At 37.7% G+C, this 20713-nt stretch overlaps 1 protein-coding gene across 2 annotated transcripts; it reads right to left on the minus strand.

Moving 5' to 3' along the window:
- Positions 1 to 1038: 1038 nt before the first annotated feature.
- Fcer1a (Fc fragment of IgE, high affinity I, receptor for; alpha polypeptide) lies at positions 1039 to 7269 on the minus strand. Of its 2 annotated transcripts, none has more exons than XM_013030559.1 (5): positions 7198 to 7269; positions 6786 to 6806; positions 5338 to 5498; positions 3166 to 3426; positions 1039 to 1506 (listed from the first exon to the last, which is right to left on the minus strand). In XM_013030559.1, exons 1-5 carry the CDS (start codon positions 7233 to 7235, stop codon positions 1334 to 1336), a joined length of 654 nt encoding a protein of 217 aa, XP_012886013.1. In that variant the 5' UTR covers positions 7236 to 7269; the 3' UTR covers positions 1039 to 1333. The 2 variants fall into 2 exon arrangements, with proteins under 2 accessions (XP_012886013.1, XP_012886012.1); XM_013030558.1 differs by having other exon boundaries at positions 5338 to 5592.
- Between the last annotated feature and the right edge of the window lie 13444 nt (positions 7270 to 20713).

Here is a 20713-nt window from a genome sequence, read left to right on the forward strand (position 1 = left end):
AAGAAGATATTCTCAAATTACAATCGTAGAAAGTAGAAGAGTCCAGATTTGTTATGGTTTAGTCTCTTTCCCATGGAATGGTGGTTGTTTTTTGTTGTCTGTTTGTTTTTGTGGTAAAGGGATTATAACTCAAGGCCTCACCCTTAGTGTTATAGTGTTTTACCACTTGAGCCATATTCCCAGCCCTTTCTGCTCTCATTATTTTTCAGATAAGCCCAGGCAATTTTGCCTGGGCTGGTATTGGATAGTTATCTTCCTACCTCTGCCTCCCAAAGATTTTAACTTACAGCCACATGCTAGCATGCCCAGCTCTAATAGATAACTTTTCATTCCATTCACTGTATAAGACAGACTTGGGCCTTCAATAAACAGTGTAAAGACATAAAATGAAAGGGAAAGTAAACAAATTACAAGTATCTAGCTTTTGGCCCCACAACTCATTCAATCTTCCACTATACTCAGAGATGAGTGTTCTGATGACAATTGTTTGATTGAAAAAATTCCAATTACATGATTCTGTTGAGACAGAAGATATATGTTTGAGAGATATTGGAGGAGTGAATCAATCACCCACAAATCCTGGACTGAATTTCATCTCTAGTATCTTGTGGCTCAAGATCAGCCCCATTGCTGTCAAGAGCTAAAAGCCTGTAGTAAGAATATAGAGCAAAGAATTACCCCCCTAATTAGTGTCCTCTCATGTTTATTCATCTCTAGCTCATGCTTATAATGGTCAAGAGATGACATTTGAAATCTAGATCCTGGTTGGTTTTTCTTCAAGAAGAAACTGAATTAAAAGTTTTGAATCTTGGGGCTGGGAAGGTGGCTCAGTGGTAGAGCGTTTGCCTTGCATGCATGAGACCCTGGGTTTGATTCCTCAGCACCACATAAGCAAAAAGAAAAAAACTGGAAGTGGTGCTGTGGCTCAAGTGGTAGACCGCTAGCTTTGAGCTGAAGAGCTGAGGGACAGCACCCAGGCCCAGAGTTCAAGCCCCACAACCGGGCCAAAAAAAAAATTTTTTTTTGAATCTCTAAAAGTATCTTGTTACACAGTTTCATGTTTATTTTGTTTAAATTATGCATCTACTTTACAAACACTTACATGAATCTACTCATTTCTTCACATATTCTACCAATGTTTTCTGAGTTATATTATAAGCTGCTAACCGGTTCCAGGTGGTTTAATGAAACACACACACATCTTTGAAACACTACACATCTTTGAATATGGGTTTCTCAGTGTATAGTGTGACCTATGTTTGACATTTGCAAAGCTATTTATTGAGTAGGCTGTAAAGTATTTCTAGGGCACATTGTTTCTCTAGCAAAGACATTAGCTATTTTGAGGAGTGGATTTAAGTTGGTCACTTTTTCTCGTCTCCCGAATCTTCAAGATTGTTTTGAACTGCTCCTGGGTTGAGAACAATATCCCTGTATCCAGAGCAAACAGCATGACCACCACCAATGGAACAGTAAGTTGTAGCCAGGAATACCTGGATTGGTAAGCTAGAGAGGAACATGGATGAAAAAGAAATGTAATTCAAATAAACAATTAAAGAATGAGAAATATATCTTCCTATGAGAGGGGCCAAGCATGGTCCCCCATTTTAGCATGCTACTGCATCTAGGAGCCAAGAGCAAATACCTAGGAGACTGAGTTTCACAGTCTGTCCTTCCTGGAGTGCTAAGGAAAGTTGAAGCTAAGTATTCCCCAATAACTCCTGCTCAGCTGTTTGTCTAGCCATTGTTTCCAAGGAAAGTCATAGGAAAAAATGACCCCTTTCCTGGAGCTGAAATGACTACTATCCATATACAATCTAGAAATAGAGACAATAGAGCCAGGATGTGGGGTAGGGTGGTGTCAGCCACCAGTGTCTTATTTCTTATTATTCTTACATGGTTACCATGTTAAATAATGATATTGCAATGGTTATGTTGCTTTGGGACCATTCTGTTGTGATACTGTTATTTAAATAGTAGTGATTTTTTTCTTATTGTTCTAAAATTATAGAGCTAAAATGTCTCAGTCACCTACTGATGATCTAAGCCAGTGGCTCTTAACCAAGGCAGGCTTCACTTTACTGTCACTTGAAAGAGCTTTGGAAGGTTCTGATGCCCATGTCTCACCCTGAACCATTTAAATCAGACTCTAGAGAGCTGAACCATAGACATTAATATCTTTTGAAGTCCCTTAGATGATTGTAGTAGGATCTAGAATAACTTCTTCCTTTAATTTATATAGAGAGACATTGGAAGATCAGAGGCAATTAACTAGCAGTTTGGCCTCAAATTAGTAGAGACTTGCCATCAGAGCTTAATTCTGGCTTTTGCTTAAGTGCTATTTCAGAGAATACTGCAAACAAGGCCAAGATACATCTAACTTTTTCCTTGCAAGGCAAATGTTAAAAAGACTCTCCCTCTTACATGAAGTTTGAATAGAGTAGTTCTTTCTCTTAAGCCATAGGAGGCAGCTTACCTGCCTGCTCTCTTCTGATCAAACATGCAGTTTACTGACTATTTGGTTTCCTTCCCCAGCCCCCTAACCTAGAATGGAATCTTCAAGCTTTGCACATACCTTGTAACTTCAACTTTGAAACTCACTTTCAATTTGATAAATAGGAGTGCTCACCTCAGGGACAATAGTTAAGTTTGAGATCAAAGCAGTAATCACAATCTATTATGCCTGGACAGTGCTTAATAGTTTACAAAGCCACTTAACAAAATTACCTCATTAATCTTCATAAAATTCCATCGTGTGGGCAGTATTACTATTAGCATTTAACAAATAAGGAATTTACAATTGAGACAGACACTAGCACCTAGGCCTCTTCATTGCAAGTCTGGTAGCATCTCCACGCTAGTAGCATAGCCCAGATGGTTCCATTGTAATAGCTGCAAACACAGATGTTCTCTCTGCCTTCCCCACCATGAACCATTTTTCCTTAACAATTTCTCTTTATTTGTGCCAGTCCTGGAGGTTGAACTCAGGGCCTGGGTTCTATTCTTTTTTTGCTGAGGAATGGTGCTCTTCCATTTGAGCCACAGCTCAATTAACCAGATTTTTTTTCTGGGAAACAGCTAAGAGTCTGCACAAGCTGGCAGATATACTGAGGTTGCCAGATCTCAGCCTTCTGAGTAGCTAGGATTACACACATACAAACTCACCTTTTATCACAGTAATTTTTAGGCCCTCTGAGTGACGTCTCCACCTCTGAACTTCGCCATCACAGTGATAGGTGCCACTGTCATTAAGTGAGGCACTTGTTGTGATCGTGATGTTTGGACTGTAGTACACATACTTGAAAGCTGTGCCATCTTTGTAGTAGATCACCATGTACACATTACGGTTATTCCAGCCATGGCACCTGATGAGGAGGGGCTCACCCTCGATCACCATCTCAGCAGAGGCCTGAAGGAGTAGCCAATCTAAAGAGCATTTGTTATGTTATTAATTTAACAATAAATGGAAGGAGGGAAGATAGGGAGGAAATATGGATAAAGGATATGTAGGTAGGTAGATAGATCGATAGATAGATGCATGCATACATACATATATACATATATATGAGGTTATGCTTGAAATGCCAGAAATCAAAGATTATCATTAATTTATTTCTTGACTCATAAGGCCAGTAACAATGAGAAAAATATGATTTAGAATCTATCTTCTGTACTAATGAATATTCTTTCCTGAAAAATTAGTCTGGAGCCATGAAGTCTCTCACATGTTTCTTCTGAGCCTATGAATGAAAGGCCCCCAGCCCAGAATTTCCTTCAGATTTATTACGGTTGGCTCTATTTACAAAACTGAAAGTTATAATTTAGGAGAATCTATTTTGTTTTCTCAGAGCTCATGGAGGCTTCTTAGCTCTGCTATTGGCCTCAATACTTTCTTAAAACATGCATAGCAATTTCAATCAATTATTTGTTTAATTCTTTTTTTTTTTGTTTTTGTCCATCATGGGGCTTGAACTCTGGGCCTGGGCACTGTCCCTCAGCTCTTCAGCTCAAGGCAAGCACTCTACCACTTGAGCCATAGCACCACTTCCAGTTTTCTAGTGATTTATTGGAGATAGAAGTCTCAGGGACTTTCCTGCACGGGCTGGCTTTGAACCGCGATCCTCAGATCTCAGCCTCCTGAGTAGCTAGGATAACAGTCATGAGCCACCAGTGCCCAGCTTGTTTAGTTCTTTATTCACTTTCCTCTTCTTCTTTCAGGAAGTTGGTGATAATGTCTTATTATTATACCTTCAATGGCAGATATGATGCCCAAGACTACACAGATACTCAACAAATAATTTTCAGCAATTTGTCAGTAATGAGTCAGTAAAAGAGTCAGGTTCAAAGACTAAGGTTGTAGTAAGAATTGTAAAGTATTCATGATAGGAGTATTTCAGACAGGGACATCATGGTTGATTTGTGCAAGCACCTTGATTTAGGAGACACCTTTGAGGTCTTCTTTTGAACCTATTTCAGGAAAATTAAAAAAACTATTCAACATTGCTTTAATTTGTACTTGCAACTTGTGTATGGGTGTTGAAACACTTCCTTTTGCTTGAGAGGACACTATAAAATATATCTATGGCTTTTTTTACCCAAAAGAAATCATTAGTTTGCTCCTTCAACATTTACTAATTAATCCCCCCCTACACCTAAGTATACTGTGCTAATCGTTGGCAGGAGGAAGAATAATAAAGATGATACATACATTCTTGGAATCAGTTTCATTAACAGTAGATAACAAGAGGAACATAATGGATAGCTTTCCTAATAAACGTAATATTCAGGCCATAGCATATGGATTGTTCAGAACAAATCTTTAAATCAGATCTTTTGATCCTATTCTAGAATCACATCTCTCTGCAATATCCACCGATCCATCATATCATCTGTCAACATAACCTACATCTACATCTAAGCAGAAAAGATGAAGGAAAATGGCAGAGAGACATTGAAAGATGACTGGAGTATTGAAAATGGATTTTAAAGGTGTGGGTTCTAGAAGAGAGAAGTTGGACATGGTGGTGCAAACCTGTAATTGTAGCATTTATAAGGCTCTTAGCAGGAGGATCTTGAGTTTGAGGCCCTTCTACACTACATAGCAAAATGCTGCCCGACAAACAAACAAACACAGAAGGAAGAGGAGAACAACAAGAAGAAAGAGGATGATGAGAACAAGAAAAGAGGAAGAAGAGAAAGAGAGAGTAAGATACTTAAATGAGAAGTTCCCAGTTTCCCCCGGTGCGCTCAGTCTCTGAATAACTTCCTTTCTCTCCATCTTCAGATGAGCCATTCCTTTCATGGGAAACAGACATTTCCAAATCCCAACAAACTTACCACTGAACACTTGCAGATGCACAGATTCACTTTGATAAAGTCCATTGGTCTTACATTTGTATGTCCCACTGTCTTCAAAGTTGGCGTTCACGATGTCCCAATGTGAAGTTGTCACTTTGGAAATGGTGCCATTGTGGATCCACTCAGTGGGGCCGGCTTTACTGAAGTTGTTCCCATGACATAAAAGAGTCACATTGTCTCGTTTAAATATTCTATTCCATGGTGGCTTCAAAGTCACTATAGATTTCTGAGTGGCTTAAAGAAGATAAATTATGGAAAGAGACAAAGAAGCAAAATAAAGAAGCAAAAATAAAAAGTATTGAAAAGCATCTAGGCTCACAAGTACAAACATGCCAGTAGCCAACTAATGGTCAGTGTCCCCTTACAATGAGAATGATAAGATATAGGATGCTGTCTTAATTTCTAGGGAAGGCATTAAAAATAGAGGCCATAGTGTTGTGTCTCTAGGGGGTTCCCAACCTCAGGGGAGAGAACACAAATTAATTTACTAAATGACTTGAGATACATTGTATTTTTCTTCATTTCAATTTTAGTATGCATGAGCAAGAATTGAAATCTCTTTGCAGGTAGAAAAAGTTGTCACACTTGATTATTGCTCAGTACAATGGTAGATCGTAGTAAGTGTTCATTAAAAACATATGGGGGGGAGGATGGGAAGGGATGGGAAGGGGAAACAAAGGAGGAGGCTACAATGCTTGATAAGAAACACACTCATTATCTTGCCCATGTAATTGTAACCCCTCTGTACAGTATTTTCACAATAAAAACAAAACAAAACAAAAACATATTGAGGAAAATGGATGCAGAAATAGTGGGTAATAAATAAATTGGACTATTTGAAAGATGTACATTTCTAAGATCTAATTTTTTATGGCTCTTTAATTGGAAGTGCACATAGAATATAAAATTTGTGGCCATTCTGGAAGGTAGTAAGAGGCACCACGAGACCCAGTCTGAAATAGAGCAAAAGGACGTGATCTGAATGTGAACAGACGAGATGGCAAAATGGTGATATAGTTAAAGGAGAAATGTATTTAGATCTGAAGATCTTATTATGCTTGAGTCTACCTTTTTGTTTTCAAGTCATTTAACGTTTTTGCACTCTCTGCTGTAATATAGCAATAATTGATAATAATAATAATAATAATAATAATGTGACCTTGAATGAGTGTATGAAACCTGAAAGAGATGTTAAGTCATGTAAGTGTACAGCTGAGATGCTGTTGCCTTAAACAGAAAAGGAAGATGACTTGAGGGGGGTCCAATGGTTTATGAGAAACTCTTGAACAGGAGGAAAGAAGAAATACCGCAGATGGAAATGAAAAGCGAGCTGGCCAGGGAAGGGCAGAAGTGATGGGATGAAGGAAAGTAGTGAGGGGAGAAGAATGCTGAGGAAAATGCTAAGGGAACAAGGACAGAGGACTCACCTGCCAGCACGCCATCTGGAGCTGCAAAAGTCCAGAGAGGATAAGTTAGCATCTCTGCAGTCTTCTGAGACTCCAGAGTACGAATCCATCTCTATGGAGTTTAAAAGACTAACTATCTTCTTAAACAAACTGGTATAGAGAAGAAGGAGCTCCTCTCTTGTCTTGATACTCCTTCTTTAGCAGAGTTTGCACTCTGGGAGTGCCAGAGGATTGCAAAGAACCAAGCTCTTAGTCTAGTTTCCCCATTATATGTTGTACATTCCCATTTCTTCTCTTTCCCCAGAGTCCCTAGAATGACCCATGGTTTGCATAGACAGTCAAAAAAGTCAACACCAAAACTCTCCTAGTTCCCCCTGGCCTGTTTTCCCAATCCATTTGGTTTTTCCAGAATAGGTAACTAAACTCTACTTACAGAAGAGCAGCAAAGCCATCCACAGAAGTGCAGGCCATACCTTGGCAGTAGCCATCTCCTCTCTGCCTTTGGTGCCAGTTGGGCTAGAGAGATCTATGGCTCCGAAAATAGGCTTGAAAGCAAAAAGGAGAAGGAAATATTTTTTTGATTCATATCTGGATAACTCATCAGCTGTGGTTCTTTCTCCAGAGACAATATTCAGGGTTGTACAAAATTGAGCAATTTTCTAATGACTCCCTTCACTTTCTCCTCACCTATACCCGGAACCTGGTAAGGAAAGGGGTATGGTTGTAGGCTCTCCCACAGGGTTGCATTACAATGTCAATCATTGAATAACTGTTTAATTTGCAACTTGGAAAAGTGATACAAGTAAGAACAGAACAAAATCTAATGACTGAATACCTTAGCACAAGATAGGCACTAATGCTAAATTGAACTGACATTTCTCACAAAAAAATTTTTTTTGTAAATTAAGTGTTATCACTATCTATATTTTACAGATAAGAAAACGGTGTCTTAGAAAGGGTCATGAACTTGTTACCATCTGGCACATGAAAACTTGATATTCAAATTCATAAGAACTAGCCCACGTCAATCTTTTTCCCATTCTGGTATACTGTTTATGCATGTCTCATTGTGGCCAAACATCAGTAAAATGCCGTTGGAATTTTACTCATCTAATTTTAAGTCACAATGCTCTTGTTACTCAATTTCCTGCTGACCTATTTGGTTTACAAATCCTCAAATTTTCATCTGACTCACTAATGATACACTATCTGACTGGTTAAACTGGAGATATTTTCCTAGACTCTTCCTCTACTGTACCTTCTTTTGTGTGTGTCTGCTGGTACTGGAACTTAAACTCAGGGCCAAAAGATGATTAGTAAACATATCTTCTTTATTAGTATTATGAAAGACATTCAGGAGAAATATGAATTTTATCTTCTAAAGGTAATCAGAAATCACCATATGATATTTTATCCAATAGCTAGTGTTTTGCACTAGTTACCTTGTGTAGCCAAATTAAGCAATTTCAATCTTCTCCATAGTCTGGAAGAAAACAGCAGGATCAGGGAAGAACAGAACACAAATGGATTGGTGGAGAGTTGAAAGAATTGAGAGGATATGGGTTTGAGCTGCTGTCTGAGTGACATTTGAATCCCTAGACCCTGGAGAGATCCTAGACACAGAGATAGATCCTATTTTATCACTTGGTTGAGGATTTGTCCAGAGCTGTTTGAATTTCCTTCTTGCTAGGACAGTGAACCTACAGTAAAATGTCTTTCAGAGACTGACATTGACCAAGATGCATTATACTCATAAATTGATATGTTGAATGGAAGCCCTTTGGATGGCTACGTAAAGATAAAAACAAAGTATACATATTAAGTACTTTAAGCTTTCAAGATAAAACAAAATTGTCTTTCAGAGTCTGTCACTTTACTATGGCTCAAATAGCTGACTCATAGGCTTCCCTTAAAGTCTTCACGCTGTCCAAGTAGTTCCTACTTGGGTGAAAACTGGAGAGAGCACATAAACAGGTACTAGTTCTGGCGGGAAGAATATGCTTTAGAGTTAGAGATTACTTTCATTTGCTTTACCATTCTAAAGCTTTTGCAGAAGTGTTTAGCATTGAAATGAGGAGAATGTTTTGGTAACAGTGACACCAAAGACTTCACAAGTTCCACAAAAGCAATCAGTAAAAAAACAAGCCTTATCACTTATTTGTCCAACCCTGAAAAGAAGTCATCTAAAAACAATGGCCAACTACATGAAGCTCAGAAAGAATAATATATAGTTTCCAAACTGTATAAATAGCTACAGGCACACAGGAACAAAACACAAATACAAAGGAACACATAAACACTAAGACTAAACAAGAGCTCCACACTGCCCTAACAAAATGGATTGACAAACTGGTTGAATTCTACAAGTTTTATGTGGAATTCCGAAAACATAAGTTTTATGTCTTCCAAGTTTTATAACTACTATATGGATAGAATAATCTTCTCACTTCTTATACTTACCTTGCTTATATCAAGAATAGAGTTAAAAAAAAAGAATATGAGTTCATTCCAATTTATTTCCAAAGTGCTGGAAAGTGGAGCTGTGGCTCAGGTGGTAGAGAAGAAAAGCCCAGAGAGCAGCCAGACACTGTGTTCCAGCCCCAGGACCAGCAAAAAGAAAGAAAGAAAGAAAATTACTATGAGTTTACTGAAATCAATAGGCTACATCTTTAACTCATTTCTAACTACAGGCTTTTGAATCCAGGTACACATGTACCCAATGCATCACAGCATCTCTATGACCAGTGGTGAAATTAAACTCAAATAACCATGCACAAACATGGACATGTAGAGTAAGAGGCATTCAGAGTGAGAAGATTTTGACAGGAATGTTTGTGTTTTGGGATATATCTAAAAGAGAAGGCATCCAAACTCAGTTTATATAAATGCTTTGGTCTTTGTGACCTTCTTCAAAACAGGGAAGCAGAAGAGCCAACCTTATGATTCTTTGTTCTCTAAGTTCTATACAATTAGAGTAATATTAGGCATGAAATATTAAAAGAACAAAATGTCTATCTGTTCATGGTATATACCTAATAAATCTCTCCCTAAGATATCTCCCTGCCGAATAGGGATAAAGCTAAGTATGCTTTGTGTCTTATCTATTTGTGTCTTATCTATCTATATCGTGAGGAATGAGGAAACCAAATCAAGAAGAGGATAAGCACCTGTTTGAAGACTTGTTGCTGTTAAGCAAAGCACTAAAATTCATATCCAGGCAATCTGGCTAAAGAGTTCACACTTGTGAGTAGATATTAGACAGATAGATAAGGTTTAAAAATATATGGGAATAGGGCTGGGAAGGTGGCTCAGTGGTAGAGTGCTTGCCTTGCATGCATGAGGCCCTGGGTTTGATTCCTCAGCACCACATAAGCAGAAAAAGATGGAAGTGGTGCTGTGGCTCAAGTGTTAGAGTGCTCACCTTGAGTTGAAGAGCTGAGGGACAGTGCCCAGGCCCATACAACTGACATATATATTGAATACTAGTTTTAGTATATGTGAGGCCAAAGTGGGCATCTAAGGTATTTTTATTCATTGTGATTGAAGTTCATGTGGACTCACAATACCCATTCAAAACCTTTTTGGATTCCCAGGAGGGTACTATGTACAAATGTAGAAATCTTAATTTAGTTAATTCTAATTCTTGTGTTATAAGTTCCTTTTATCAGTTTAAGGAGATGTCCATGTAATTCACAGTCACCAAGTCCTTCTCAATCCACAGTTGTGGGTTTGATGCTGCCGTTACTGAGTGCATTTTGCAACCATTTCTAAATGAAGACAGGGAAATCCTTGCCTTCCCAACCCCCTTCTAGAGCCAAAAAGGTACCCACCTGGTCATCTTCCCTCTACTGCGAGCAAGAGGAATCTGCTGAAGAAAGAGCTCACAGTAGTAGGTGCTGATTTTCTGGCGGATTTTCACATTAAATGCAATGGCTTTAATACTTTTTACTTATTGTCTTGACATGAATGGTTGCTTTCATTTTAGGTCAAAAAATAATAATAATAAATCTGAACTAAATAAATAGAAAGTCCCAGGACTGCCAAAGTAAATGTCACTCAGAAAGAAATGAAGACAGGGATTACACAGTTGTAGCCTTGGGTATATGTAGAGATTCTTCCCTCAGGAGAAGAAAAATGAGACTTCAAGAAATACTGCCAAGAATGATCCTTTCCCTTCCATTTTTGGAGACTAATTTCTCTCCTAACACAAAAGGAGAATCAGATGGACTTTCCTTCCCCAGAAATTGTATTTGAATGGAGATCAACTACAAAACACACTGCTAGCACATGATTTCTTTTTTAAATAAAAAATGATATTGTCACTCAAATCTAAAAGTGAACATACTACTTTGGTGTTACAGATACATTTAGCAGGCACCAATGTAGTGAAGACTTTATAGGCAGATCCTATCAGAGTTAGCAATTGAATATTGTCAATGAAACCAAACCATTCAGGTGTATCTTCATGGACATGAAAACCCAATAAATTGGGAAAAGCTTTCCAAACTAGTGTTACAGCTCTTGGGTAACCTTCTACACTACTAAATATAGAGACAATTCTTCTATAAACTCCCTAGACTTTTTTTCCTCAGGGCAACTGAGCATAATTGATTTCACATCACAATCAGTTTTTATTGTGTAGGGTGTGAACATCCATCAAATCAAGTTGTTTGACTTCAGGATGTGTGATCAACTACTCACACTTTGTAGATGAGTGATCTTGTGTCATCTTGCAGTTTATGAAGGAATCTGAACATAATGTAGTCTCAAAGAAATTGACCATGACCTTAGCCTTATAAACACCATATTCCAGTCAAAGGATCCAATGGGCTTCAGACCTGCCTTCATGTCGCCTAATAGACTTAAAGACATATAGGAAGAAATATTTGATGACCCTGCTGAGGAAGATTCTCAAGGGTTGTGTTGGTAGGAGAGGTACTTTTAAAAGCTAGAGTATTATAATGAAATCACAAAAATTAAAAGGAAAATAATCATTATCCATGCATATTTCAAAGAAATTCAGTGTAAGATTAATAAGGAGTCCCGGCTATCAACAGGGTCTTACGTTTGTTTCTCAGCTTCGATCTCTCATTGGATGAGGTAATGAATCTCTCTTTGCCTCAGTCTGCTTACCTGTAAAAGGGAGGTAGCAATGGAACTCACTTTAAGCTTAAGTTTATCTAGTGAAGCTCTTAGAACAAAGCAGGGCAGATTGGACATACTGTCTACATTAGCAATTACTACGATAGTAATTAGTTTCTAAGGAGCTTTTCTAAAACTTCTAAGTAACTGAGGAGACTGTTTCTCTGTCTATTCCTGCCAGTGAGAAAGATCCCTCCTCACATGCACATGCCTGCAAGGGTAAGGGTAGAGAGTCAGAAGTTCATTGGCAGGTGTGGTTCTAGACAGAGGAATTCTAGTTTTACAGTTAGCCCTCCAGTCAAATGTAGAACAGGCTAGGTTTATTTTATGCTTTCTAACCAAAAGGCAGTTGAAAAAAATGGAACTGGCCTTCTCTTAGAAAAATAACCCTTAGGCTATTAGCAGATAAGGACCTGAGGTCTTAGCATAGCCCAGAACATTTACATTTTAATAGGTAACTGGTGAAGGCTTAATCTTTTAGCTCTCAGTCTAAACTATACTGTGAAGCGTTTCTAAGGAGTAGAAGGAAGTGGATGTGAGCTAGGTTTAGGAAATGCAGAGAGGCAGAGTTCACTTGGAATCTTTTTTTTTTTTTTTTTTTGGTCTGTCTTGGGGCTTGAACTTCAGTCCTAGGTGCTGTCCCTCAGCTTTCTTGCTCAAGGCTGACATTCTACCACTTTGAGCCACAGCTCCACTTTCAGTTTTCTGGTGATTAATTGGAGTCTCATGGACTTTCCTGCCAGGGCTGGCTTTGAACAATGATCCTCAGATCTCAGCCTCCTGAGTAGCTACATCCTGAGTCACCTACACCCAGCTTTGCTCTGAATCTTTCTGATCATCATACTCCCGAAGGGTGTTACCATTTGTGGAAGTGTGTGTGTGTGTGTGTGTGTGTGTGTGTGTGTGTGTTGGAGGTTGCTTGTCTCAAAGATGGATTTATGAGACAATCAAATGCTTGTGAATATCCTGGGTTGCTTTGTATGCTGATTTATCCTGGCCTTTTACATGTTTGAGTGTCCAGTTAGATATTTTATAATTATTTGATCCTTGTAACTGACTTTGACAAGTAAGTGTGAAGTACATTGGGGACTATTTTCATATAGAGTGGATTTTTCAGGAAATATTGTCATGCCTGTTGGAAGATTGTTCCTCACTTTTCCTAGAAAAGCATCCTTGAATCTTCTATTTCTAAGAACCAGATTCCCAGTAGCTATACCATTCAGCATACTGTGTCAGCCTCGTATCAGGCTAGCTTGCAGCACTCACCAAGTTCATATTTTTTTTGGTTGTAAAGTTTTCTTACTTTATTGCTTCTTTATATTAAAACTGCAAGTCATACTGATTTTAAAATACATTTCTACGTAGGTAACACAGAGGTAGATCCAGAATCAGGGACTCTTCTTTAAAAATAAAATACAATAAGAAATTATAAATTAAACATTAAAGGTTAGAAATTAAATTATATTAATTTGAACTAGAAAATAAATCATAACAAATTACAAAGGACAAAAGCTGACAGATGAAATAAATGAAATGCAGAAAACAATTGTCACTCATATACTTTACTACCTATTCCTTTTCCTACAAATCTTTGTACATACCATTTGATCTATTTATCAGAGTAATATTGTATCTTGATAGGGAAACTAGAAATACAATTCATTCTACTAGGAATGATTGATCAGTATGTCTTTTATTGGGGTAGCTGGAGTACATATAAACTGCCATTTCATATGTGATATCCTCATTGTTTGTAATCCTGCTTTACAAGCACAGGCATGCTCATAGTGCTATGGGACTTCTTTAGTACTAATCCCAATCACAAAAGGCAAAATCATTTGTTTTTTCCTCTCTCTCTCTCTCTCTCTCTCTCTCTCTCTTCCTAGACACCATGAGGTGAGCAATATCCTCTATAATCTCATACACTTATAATTTTGATTTTGTATTCTATATTGTTGAATAACATTGTTGAACAGATTCCTGGTGCCTTATATTTTTGGTTGACATGAAAAAAAAAATCCAAGCTCTCCATTGACAAGATTCCAGATACTTGATTTGAAAATAAAACAATGGGACTATTCTATTCTCTATACAGATAATTCATCTTTGGTTCTCCTTTGTGTCCAGTGCTCAGTTCTGGAAGATGTGTTCACACTAGTGTGACTAATTCCCATCCAATTTGGATTTATAAAGCCAGGAGAGCTGGCTCATTGGTGAAGGAGTTTTCCTGGAACCATACCTATGCTTGGATGGCATGCAGCAGACTAACATACCTAGGAGTTACTATGGATTACCTACATCTAATACATTAAACCAGAGTGAAACTGATCAACTAAAATTCCTCTTAGCTGGAGCTATGCCACCCATAGGAGAGAAAAGTATAATGGAGGAGGGAAGTGTGAGTGAAGTAAGGCAGTGGTGACACCCAAATGCAGCTGTGTCCACCAAAGGGCCTTATGTTAGAGGCTTTGTACTTAGCCTTTGGTACGATGGGGGTGAAGAAATGAATTAATTAATATCCAAGTGTTATGGATTATTTTGATGGTTTTCCTAACCTAAGCTTGCGACCTTTAGTTCCTACATTTGCCTTTATGCTAACAATTCACAGCTGTGACTGTCAAATTATCTTGTTGCACCTGTGAATGTGGTTGCTAGGGATTTCAGAGAGAAAATGGAGAGAAGAATAAATCATCCTAAAGTATACTGTATAAGACGCTTACAAACACAACCAACTTTTTTTAATCATAGCTAATATTGTAGTCACAATATGAAAAGGACTACAGGGAAATTTTCTCTTCTTATGGTCCAAGGAGCTATAGTTAATTAGAAAGATAATATTAAATATAAAATTCTATTATATTCTCATTCCCTAAATTGGATCTAGAGCAATTTGCTATGCATTTCGATAATGTCACAATACTAACCTTTCTTTACAAGAAAGAAGAAATGATTGTAGATTTATCAATGACTATCTCCTTAAAGTTAGCATTCGAATAATGCTTGTTGGCAAGGTTTTGGTTAATTACATACTCTAATTTCAAAGTTTCCAAAGCAAGAGTGGCTGTGGAAAACTCTAGGAATTGAGACTGAAGCTAAGGTAGCAAGAGGGCAAAAGATTTTAAAATGAAAATGGAAATGTGTATAAGGGCAAAATCATGAAGGCCAGGAAAAACAGTGTCAGGATTTTTCCTGAGGGATAATGGAAAGCACTTTCAAAAAACCATTTAAAGCAAGGGAACACACAAACACACATACCACACACTCACATGTGTGTGCATGCTTACAATATGTATCTAGGCATACATGAACATATATTCATATATATCTCCCCTTGCTTATAGCAGTTGGAAGGCTTTACATATATGCCAATATTTTATGTCTATACACACATACATGAACACATATATAGAGGTATATCTGCAGGTGTATGGACTATAGACTTCAAGAGATAGTTTAAATAAGATTTCAGTGACAATAAAATAGGATGATTGGTCTAGAAAGATGGTACAGGAGATAAAACATAGAGTGGATGTATTTGAATTATGTCAGCAGATTGGAATGTGAAGAAGTATAAAATATAGATCCTCTTTCTCCTGTACTAAATGGGTTAGTGATAATACTACTTATTATATGGCAAAGGCTCAGAAAGACTATATTTGGGAAAGTACTAGATTTAGAGGAAAACCAAGTATTTCAGTTTTGTTCTGGATTTTGATGTGTTTATTATTTGTGTTTATGCTAAATAGGCATCTACAAAAGTTGTGAGAACAGAATAAAGACCAGAACAGGAGACTTAAATTTGAGACTTATTAGCATATGTCTTAAGTTCCTGTATAAGATAAAAGTAGAGAGATGAGTAAGTTAAAGAACACAGCATGTCCCAGAACATACTCCTAAGGAATTCCAGAATTTTAAAGATAAGAGAAAGGGAAGATCCAGAAAAGAGACTAGAAAAAGATGAAGAGAACAGCTAGCAAGCTAAGAGAATTCTCAGGAATTAGAGCATAGAATAAAGCACACTTCTAGAATGAAAGTTCATTACTAAATCTGTGGAGAAGTAAAATCAGGTGAGAGAATAAAATGATTTCTTTGGATTGGCAATACAGAAGTCTTTGAGACTTCAACAATGGCAGTGGAGTAGTAACATATGTGGAAGGCAGGCTGAGTGGGCAGTAATGTGGGTAGGAAGGGTAGAGTGGCTCACGTCTATAATGCTAATTCCTCAGGAGCCTGAAACCTGGAAGATCAAGTTTTGAAACCACCCAAGGCAGTAACTTTTGAGATTCCATCTCCAAATTAACCAGCAGGACTGGAGACCTGGTTCACATGGTTGAGCACCAGACATGCAAGTGTGAGGCCTCAAATTCATTCCCTGGTACCAACAAAAAACTTAAAAATAAAAAGTATCACTGGATGCCAGTGGCTCAAACCTGTAATCCTATCTACTCAGGAGTCTGAGATCTGAGGATCACAGTTCAAAGCCAGCCTGGGCAGGAAAGTCTACAAGACTCTTATATCCAATCAACTACAAAAATTCTGTTCTGGTCTGTTGAGGTCTTTGCCTTTTTTTTCTTCTTTCATCTACTTGATCTTTCCTGACACACATGACTCAGTTTCCCAACAAGAAAGCCAAGAAAACAGCAGTGAATAGCTATTATGTAGGAGACTATCTTTGCTGTGTCTCATTATACAAGTAACATTAATGCTCAGTTGCTGTTCCTTGATAGTACAAAATAAGAACATGGTAGGGAAAACCATGTTTAAACTAACTTCTCTGTTATACTGACATTATTTCTTGATTTACCAATAATATAGGGATTAACTTGCTTCTCAGAAACATACACTGGATCAAATTTTACTAACTTTTCCCTACTAAGCAGTTACCATGTGCGTGACAATATTTAAAGTACATATTTATAAGGTACAGAGGGATTCTCATAAACATAGTAATTTTGTCAACAACTTGATTTCCAAAGGCAGAAATAATAATAAAGAAACCGGGATATATTTCAATAGAAATCACAGAGAATATCAACAGTAATTGTTAATTTTCCATCTATTGGATGCTGTACTTTATTCCAATTAATACTCAGAGGAATCCATGGCTAGCACCCCTTGATTTCATGAAGCACTGTGTGGCAGGGTCAGTGTTTGAAGCTTAGAAGTTCAAATGACCAGGTGTTTTACACATGAGAAAGAAGGCTCTTGGCTTGGTGTACAACATTTTGGATGATTGAACCATTCATTCCATCTGTAATAAGTTGAGAATTCGTGCCTACATTCTTGGTGCTAAGATTTATAAGACATTATATCACCAGAGAACATAATGGTAGAAAAAAAATGAGGGAAGAACTGAAGGATCTGAGAAAAGTATGCTAGGGTTCTGCCTATATTACCACCATCGGAAATGGCATTTACTTATGTGTTCCATGGGTTAAATACACATAGATACTACAACAGTTCATCTTCACCATTTTCAACCATCTTACCCATCTCCCTGAAAAGGACCACTCTTCCAGTGATGGAGACTCAAATAACAAGATGTTTTTAAATGCAATGAGGGCCGAGGAAAGCAGCAATTGACTAAACCTCAGGTACACAGCTCCTTTTATTTTCTGAGGTACTGGGGATTGAACTCAGAGTCTTGTATTTGATCAGTAAGCACCGTTCAACATGAGCCTTCTCCAATGAAGAATCCACCAAGATACCCCCACAGCAATGCCTACAATTAACTGACAAATGAGAAAGTACTATGAATCAGACAAATGGTGACAGCTATCAACAACGGGAGAGGGGTGACATTGATTAAGATGTACTGTCCTCACAAACTACCACGTTGAGCTGAAACCCCTTAGTGCAATGACTCAAAGATAACTTTTTAAAGGGGAGCACTATCACAACCTATGTTCACTTACAAGGCAGTACAGGAACTGTAGTTACCACAAAAAGAGGAGCTGAAAGCTAATCTCAAAGATAGTTGTCCTTTTTTTCCTTTCCTCCTTACTTCTCCCCTCTTAGTGAAGAAGGGGATGAGGTTGGAAGAAAGAAGCATGGGTGGTATGGTCACCAACCTTTACCTCCCCATACGTATCAAGTGTTAATTATTTCATGTTTTGTACCTCACAAGTTGAGGCCTCCTTTCCAAACCGTTATGTCTATGAAATGGAAAGTTTGACTACACATGCTCTAAGGTTGTTTGGGGGTCTGACACTGAAACGTTTTCTGGCAACTAAGAACGTAAGAGTTCGAGAGGATAACAGCTAGTTACTTAGACAATATGGCTTTATGAGAGTGCTCCAAAAAGCACTATCACCTGCTGACTGCTAGATGAGTCTCTTATTCTCCTTTCTGGCCTCTAGGCTGACAGTACAGGACACACAGGAACCTCACCTTCTGTGCCTGTGTCTCAAAGCTGACAGAGGTGAAAAGGAAAAGCAGCAGGAGGTGGTGACAGATTTGAAAGTGGAAGTTGAAGAAAGAAAGGAGTTGAAAGCAGAATAGCTAAAGGTAGTAGGGATGATGTGAGCGTGGGACATTTGTTAAAAGTAACTGGAGAGGGGGTGTTATTCCCAGTTTGCTAATTCCAGGTTTTTAAAATCATGTCTTGAAAATGTCATCAGTGCTGAAATGGGAAGGACCTTAGCTAAAAATCAATTAAATTCCCTCATTTTAGGGATTGAGAAGCCGGAACCACACAGAATGGTTTGTATGAGCTACATATCTGAGTAATTAATTTGTGGCAAACACAGAACTAAATTATGAGACTCCTGGTGTTGTAGTAGTGGTTGGTGTTTCTGTTGCTGCTTTAGGGGAAGATTGAATACTGAAGAAAGAACAAAGGGCCAAATACTCTTTAAGAACTCTGTAGTCCAGCAAGGAAAAAAAGCAATACAGAAAAGAGTACACATATTAACAAACAGAGTAAGGAGCAGGGAATTAAATCAGAGTGGTGCAAATGAGTGAGTAGGTGGTTGCTTTTGTTATTCAGACTAGTCACTTGTTGAAATGATGGGGCAAGGATGCTCTCTTGACATTTCTGATTTCACTGAGTCAACAGATTCCATGGCACTCATGGTTTCTTTGCAGAACAGCCCAAGAGATGCACACTGTATTCTAAATGACCACACCTGCACACTCCATTCCAGTAGAAATCATGGACATAGGCATGTCACACAATGAAGACTAAGAGAGTTTCAAGACGGAGAGAGATGAACTGTTTTGAATGCATCTGCATCAAAGAGAAAGAGAAACAACAAGAGACCAATGTATTTGGTAATTGGGAATATTTTGGTATATCCTCCATGAGTCACAGTGTGTGTCTCTACCACAAAAAGCTGAAAGTTCAATGGTAAACTCTCTAAAGCTGACCAGCATTTGAAACATTAATACAATTCACAGAATAGCTCAAAATGGTAAATATGCTAGACTGGTCATCTTCATATGCTTTTCACTTCCTGGATATAAGCAGTTAGTATACCAAGATGTTTACCAGAAAGTTACTTATTGTTCTCATATTACTTTATTCTTACCTATAAGAGCATGTTTCACAGCATATGAAATCAACATCTTCCCTTATCTGACCCCTCATCATGTACTCATTGAAGTCCATGACTCTATGAATTTGATTCATTGCCCCTCACTAGTGCTTATCACAGGGTAAAGCATGTGTAAATCTTCAATAAATGTTTGTTGGAGGGATAAATGAGAAATTAGCTCATTGATTATTCTAGCAAGATGTTGCAATACAAGTTATCCTTACCTTCCTTAGAGACAAATATTTATATAAATATATGTATATATGCACACACACAAATGCAAAAAACACTAAACAGTGCTAAACAATTCTTTATCTCCAAATGTGCATTATTTGTAGTAATCATCAATTTTGTCTTTACATCTGTATTTAAGCTATGTACATATGACCATATAAGATGATGTTAAGTGAAATGAACCCCAAGATAGGGACACAAATGGTTTTTTACTTTCTTGCTATTGTTTTTAATGTATTTATAATGTTCTATGTGATTTTTTTTTGTTTCTTTGGCATGTTTCTCTCCCACCTTATAACCCCTGTTTTCACTGTATTTGATTTCAGTGTCTTGCATCCTGTGTATACATTTTTCTAATTTGGGGAGGGGAAGGAAAAAAACAAAATGTTTAAATAGGGATACAGGTTGACCCATTGTATCAATGAGATGTACAAGACACTATGTTGAAAACAACTTTACAACTTTGGAGGGAGTTGGTGGGGTGGGAGAGGGGGTGGACTACTTGGGGAAGTGGGGAAGGAAGAGATGGTAGGGGAAAAACAAAAGAGGAGGCATCAATGCTCAATAGGAAATGTACTCATTACCTTACTCATGTAACTGTAACCCCTCTGTACAGTATTTATCAATAAAAATGTATAAAAAAAAGGAAAGAAAAAAAGGAAATCTTAAAAAAACCCAGAAAATCAGTCCCCAGAATATATGTTTTAGTTAATTTTAATGGTAATTAGTATCATAGAATATTTCCTTTTATGACTGATGGCCTGTCAGCCCTCTTCAGAATATATAAAATATGGGAAAGATACAGTTTTTGCGATTCTCTTTCCACTGTTCTAACCACAGGGTGTTTAGCCATAAATTTAATTAAGTGGAAATACAACATAATGAAGCGAATACGTGAAAAGGAAGATGGAATTCCTTGTGCTGCTAAGTCACCATCTGTAGATACGCTTCCTCCTAGTCACATGACTGAGCAAGGCTCTCCTTTGCTCTGACTTTGAAGGGATCCTTACGAACAAAAAATCTAGTCTTCCAAAAAGG

Source organism: Dipodomys ordii, unplaced genomic scaffold (assembly GCF_000151885.1).
Source record: "Dipodomys ordii isolate 6190 unplaced genomic scaffold, Dord_2.0 Scaffold131, whole genome shotgun sequence".
Taxonomy (NCBI): Eukaryota; Metazoa; Chordata; class Mammalia; order Rodentia; family Heteromyidae; genus Dipodomys; species Dipodomys ordii.

Coding starts and splice junctions, on each gene's coding strand:
- Fcer1a (XM_013030558.1), bottom strand. CDS start 7,252: ATGGCTACTGCCAAGGTATGGCCTGCACTTCTGTGGATGGCTTTGCTG. Junction 6,807..7,197: donor GATGGCTTTGCTGCTCTTCT/GTAAGTAGAGTT, acceptor GGACTTTTGCAG/CTCCAGATGGCGTGCTGGCA. Junction 5,593..6,785: donor TCCAGATGGCGTGCTGGCAG/GTGAGTCCTCTG, acceptor ATCTTCTTTAAG/CCACTCAGAAATCTATAGTG.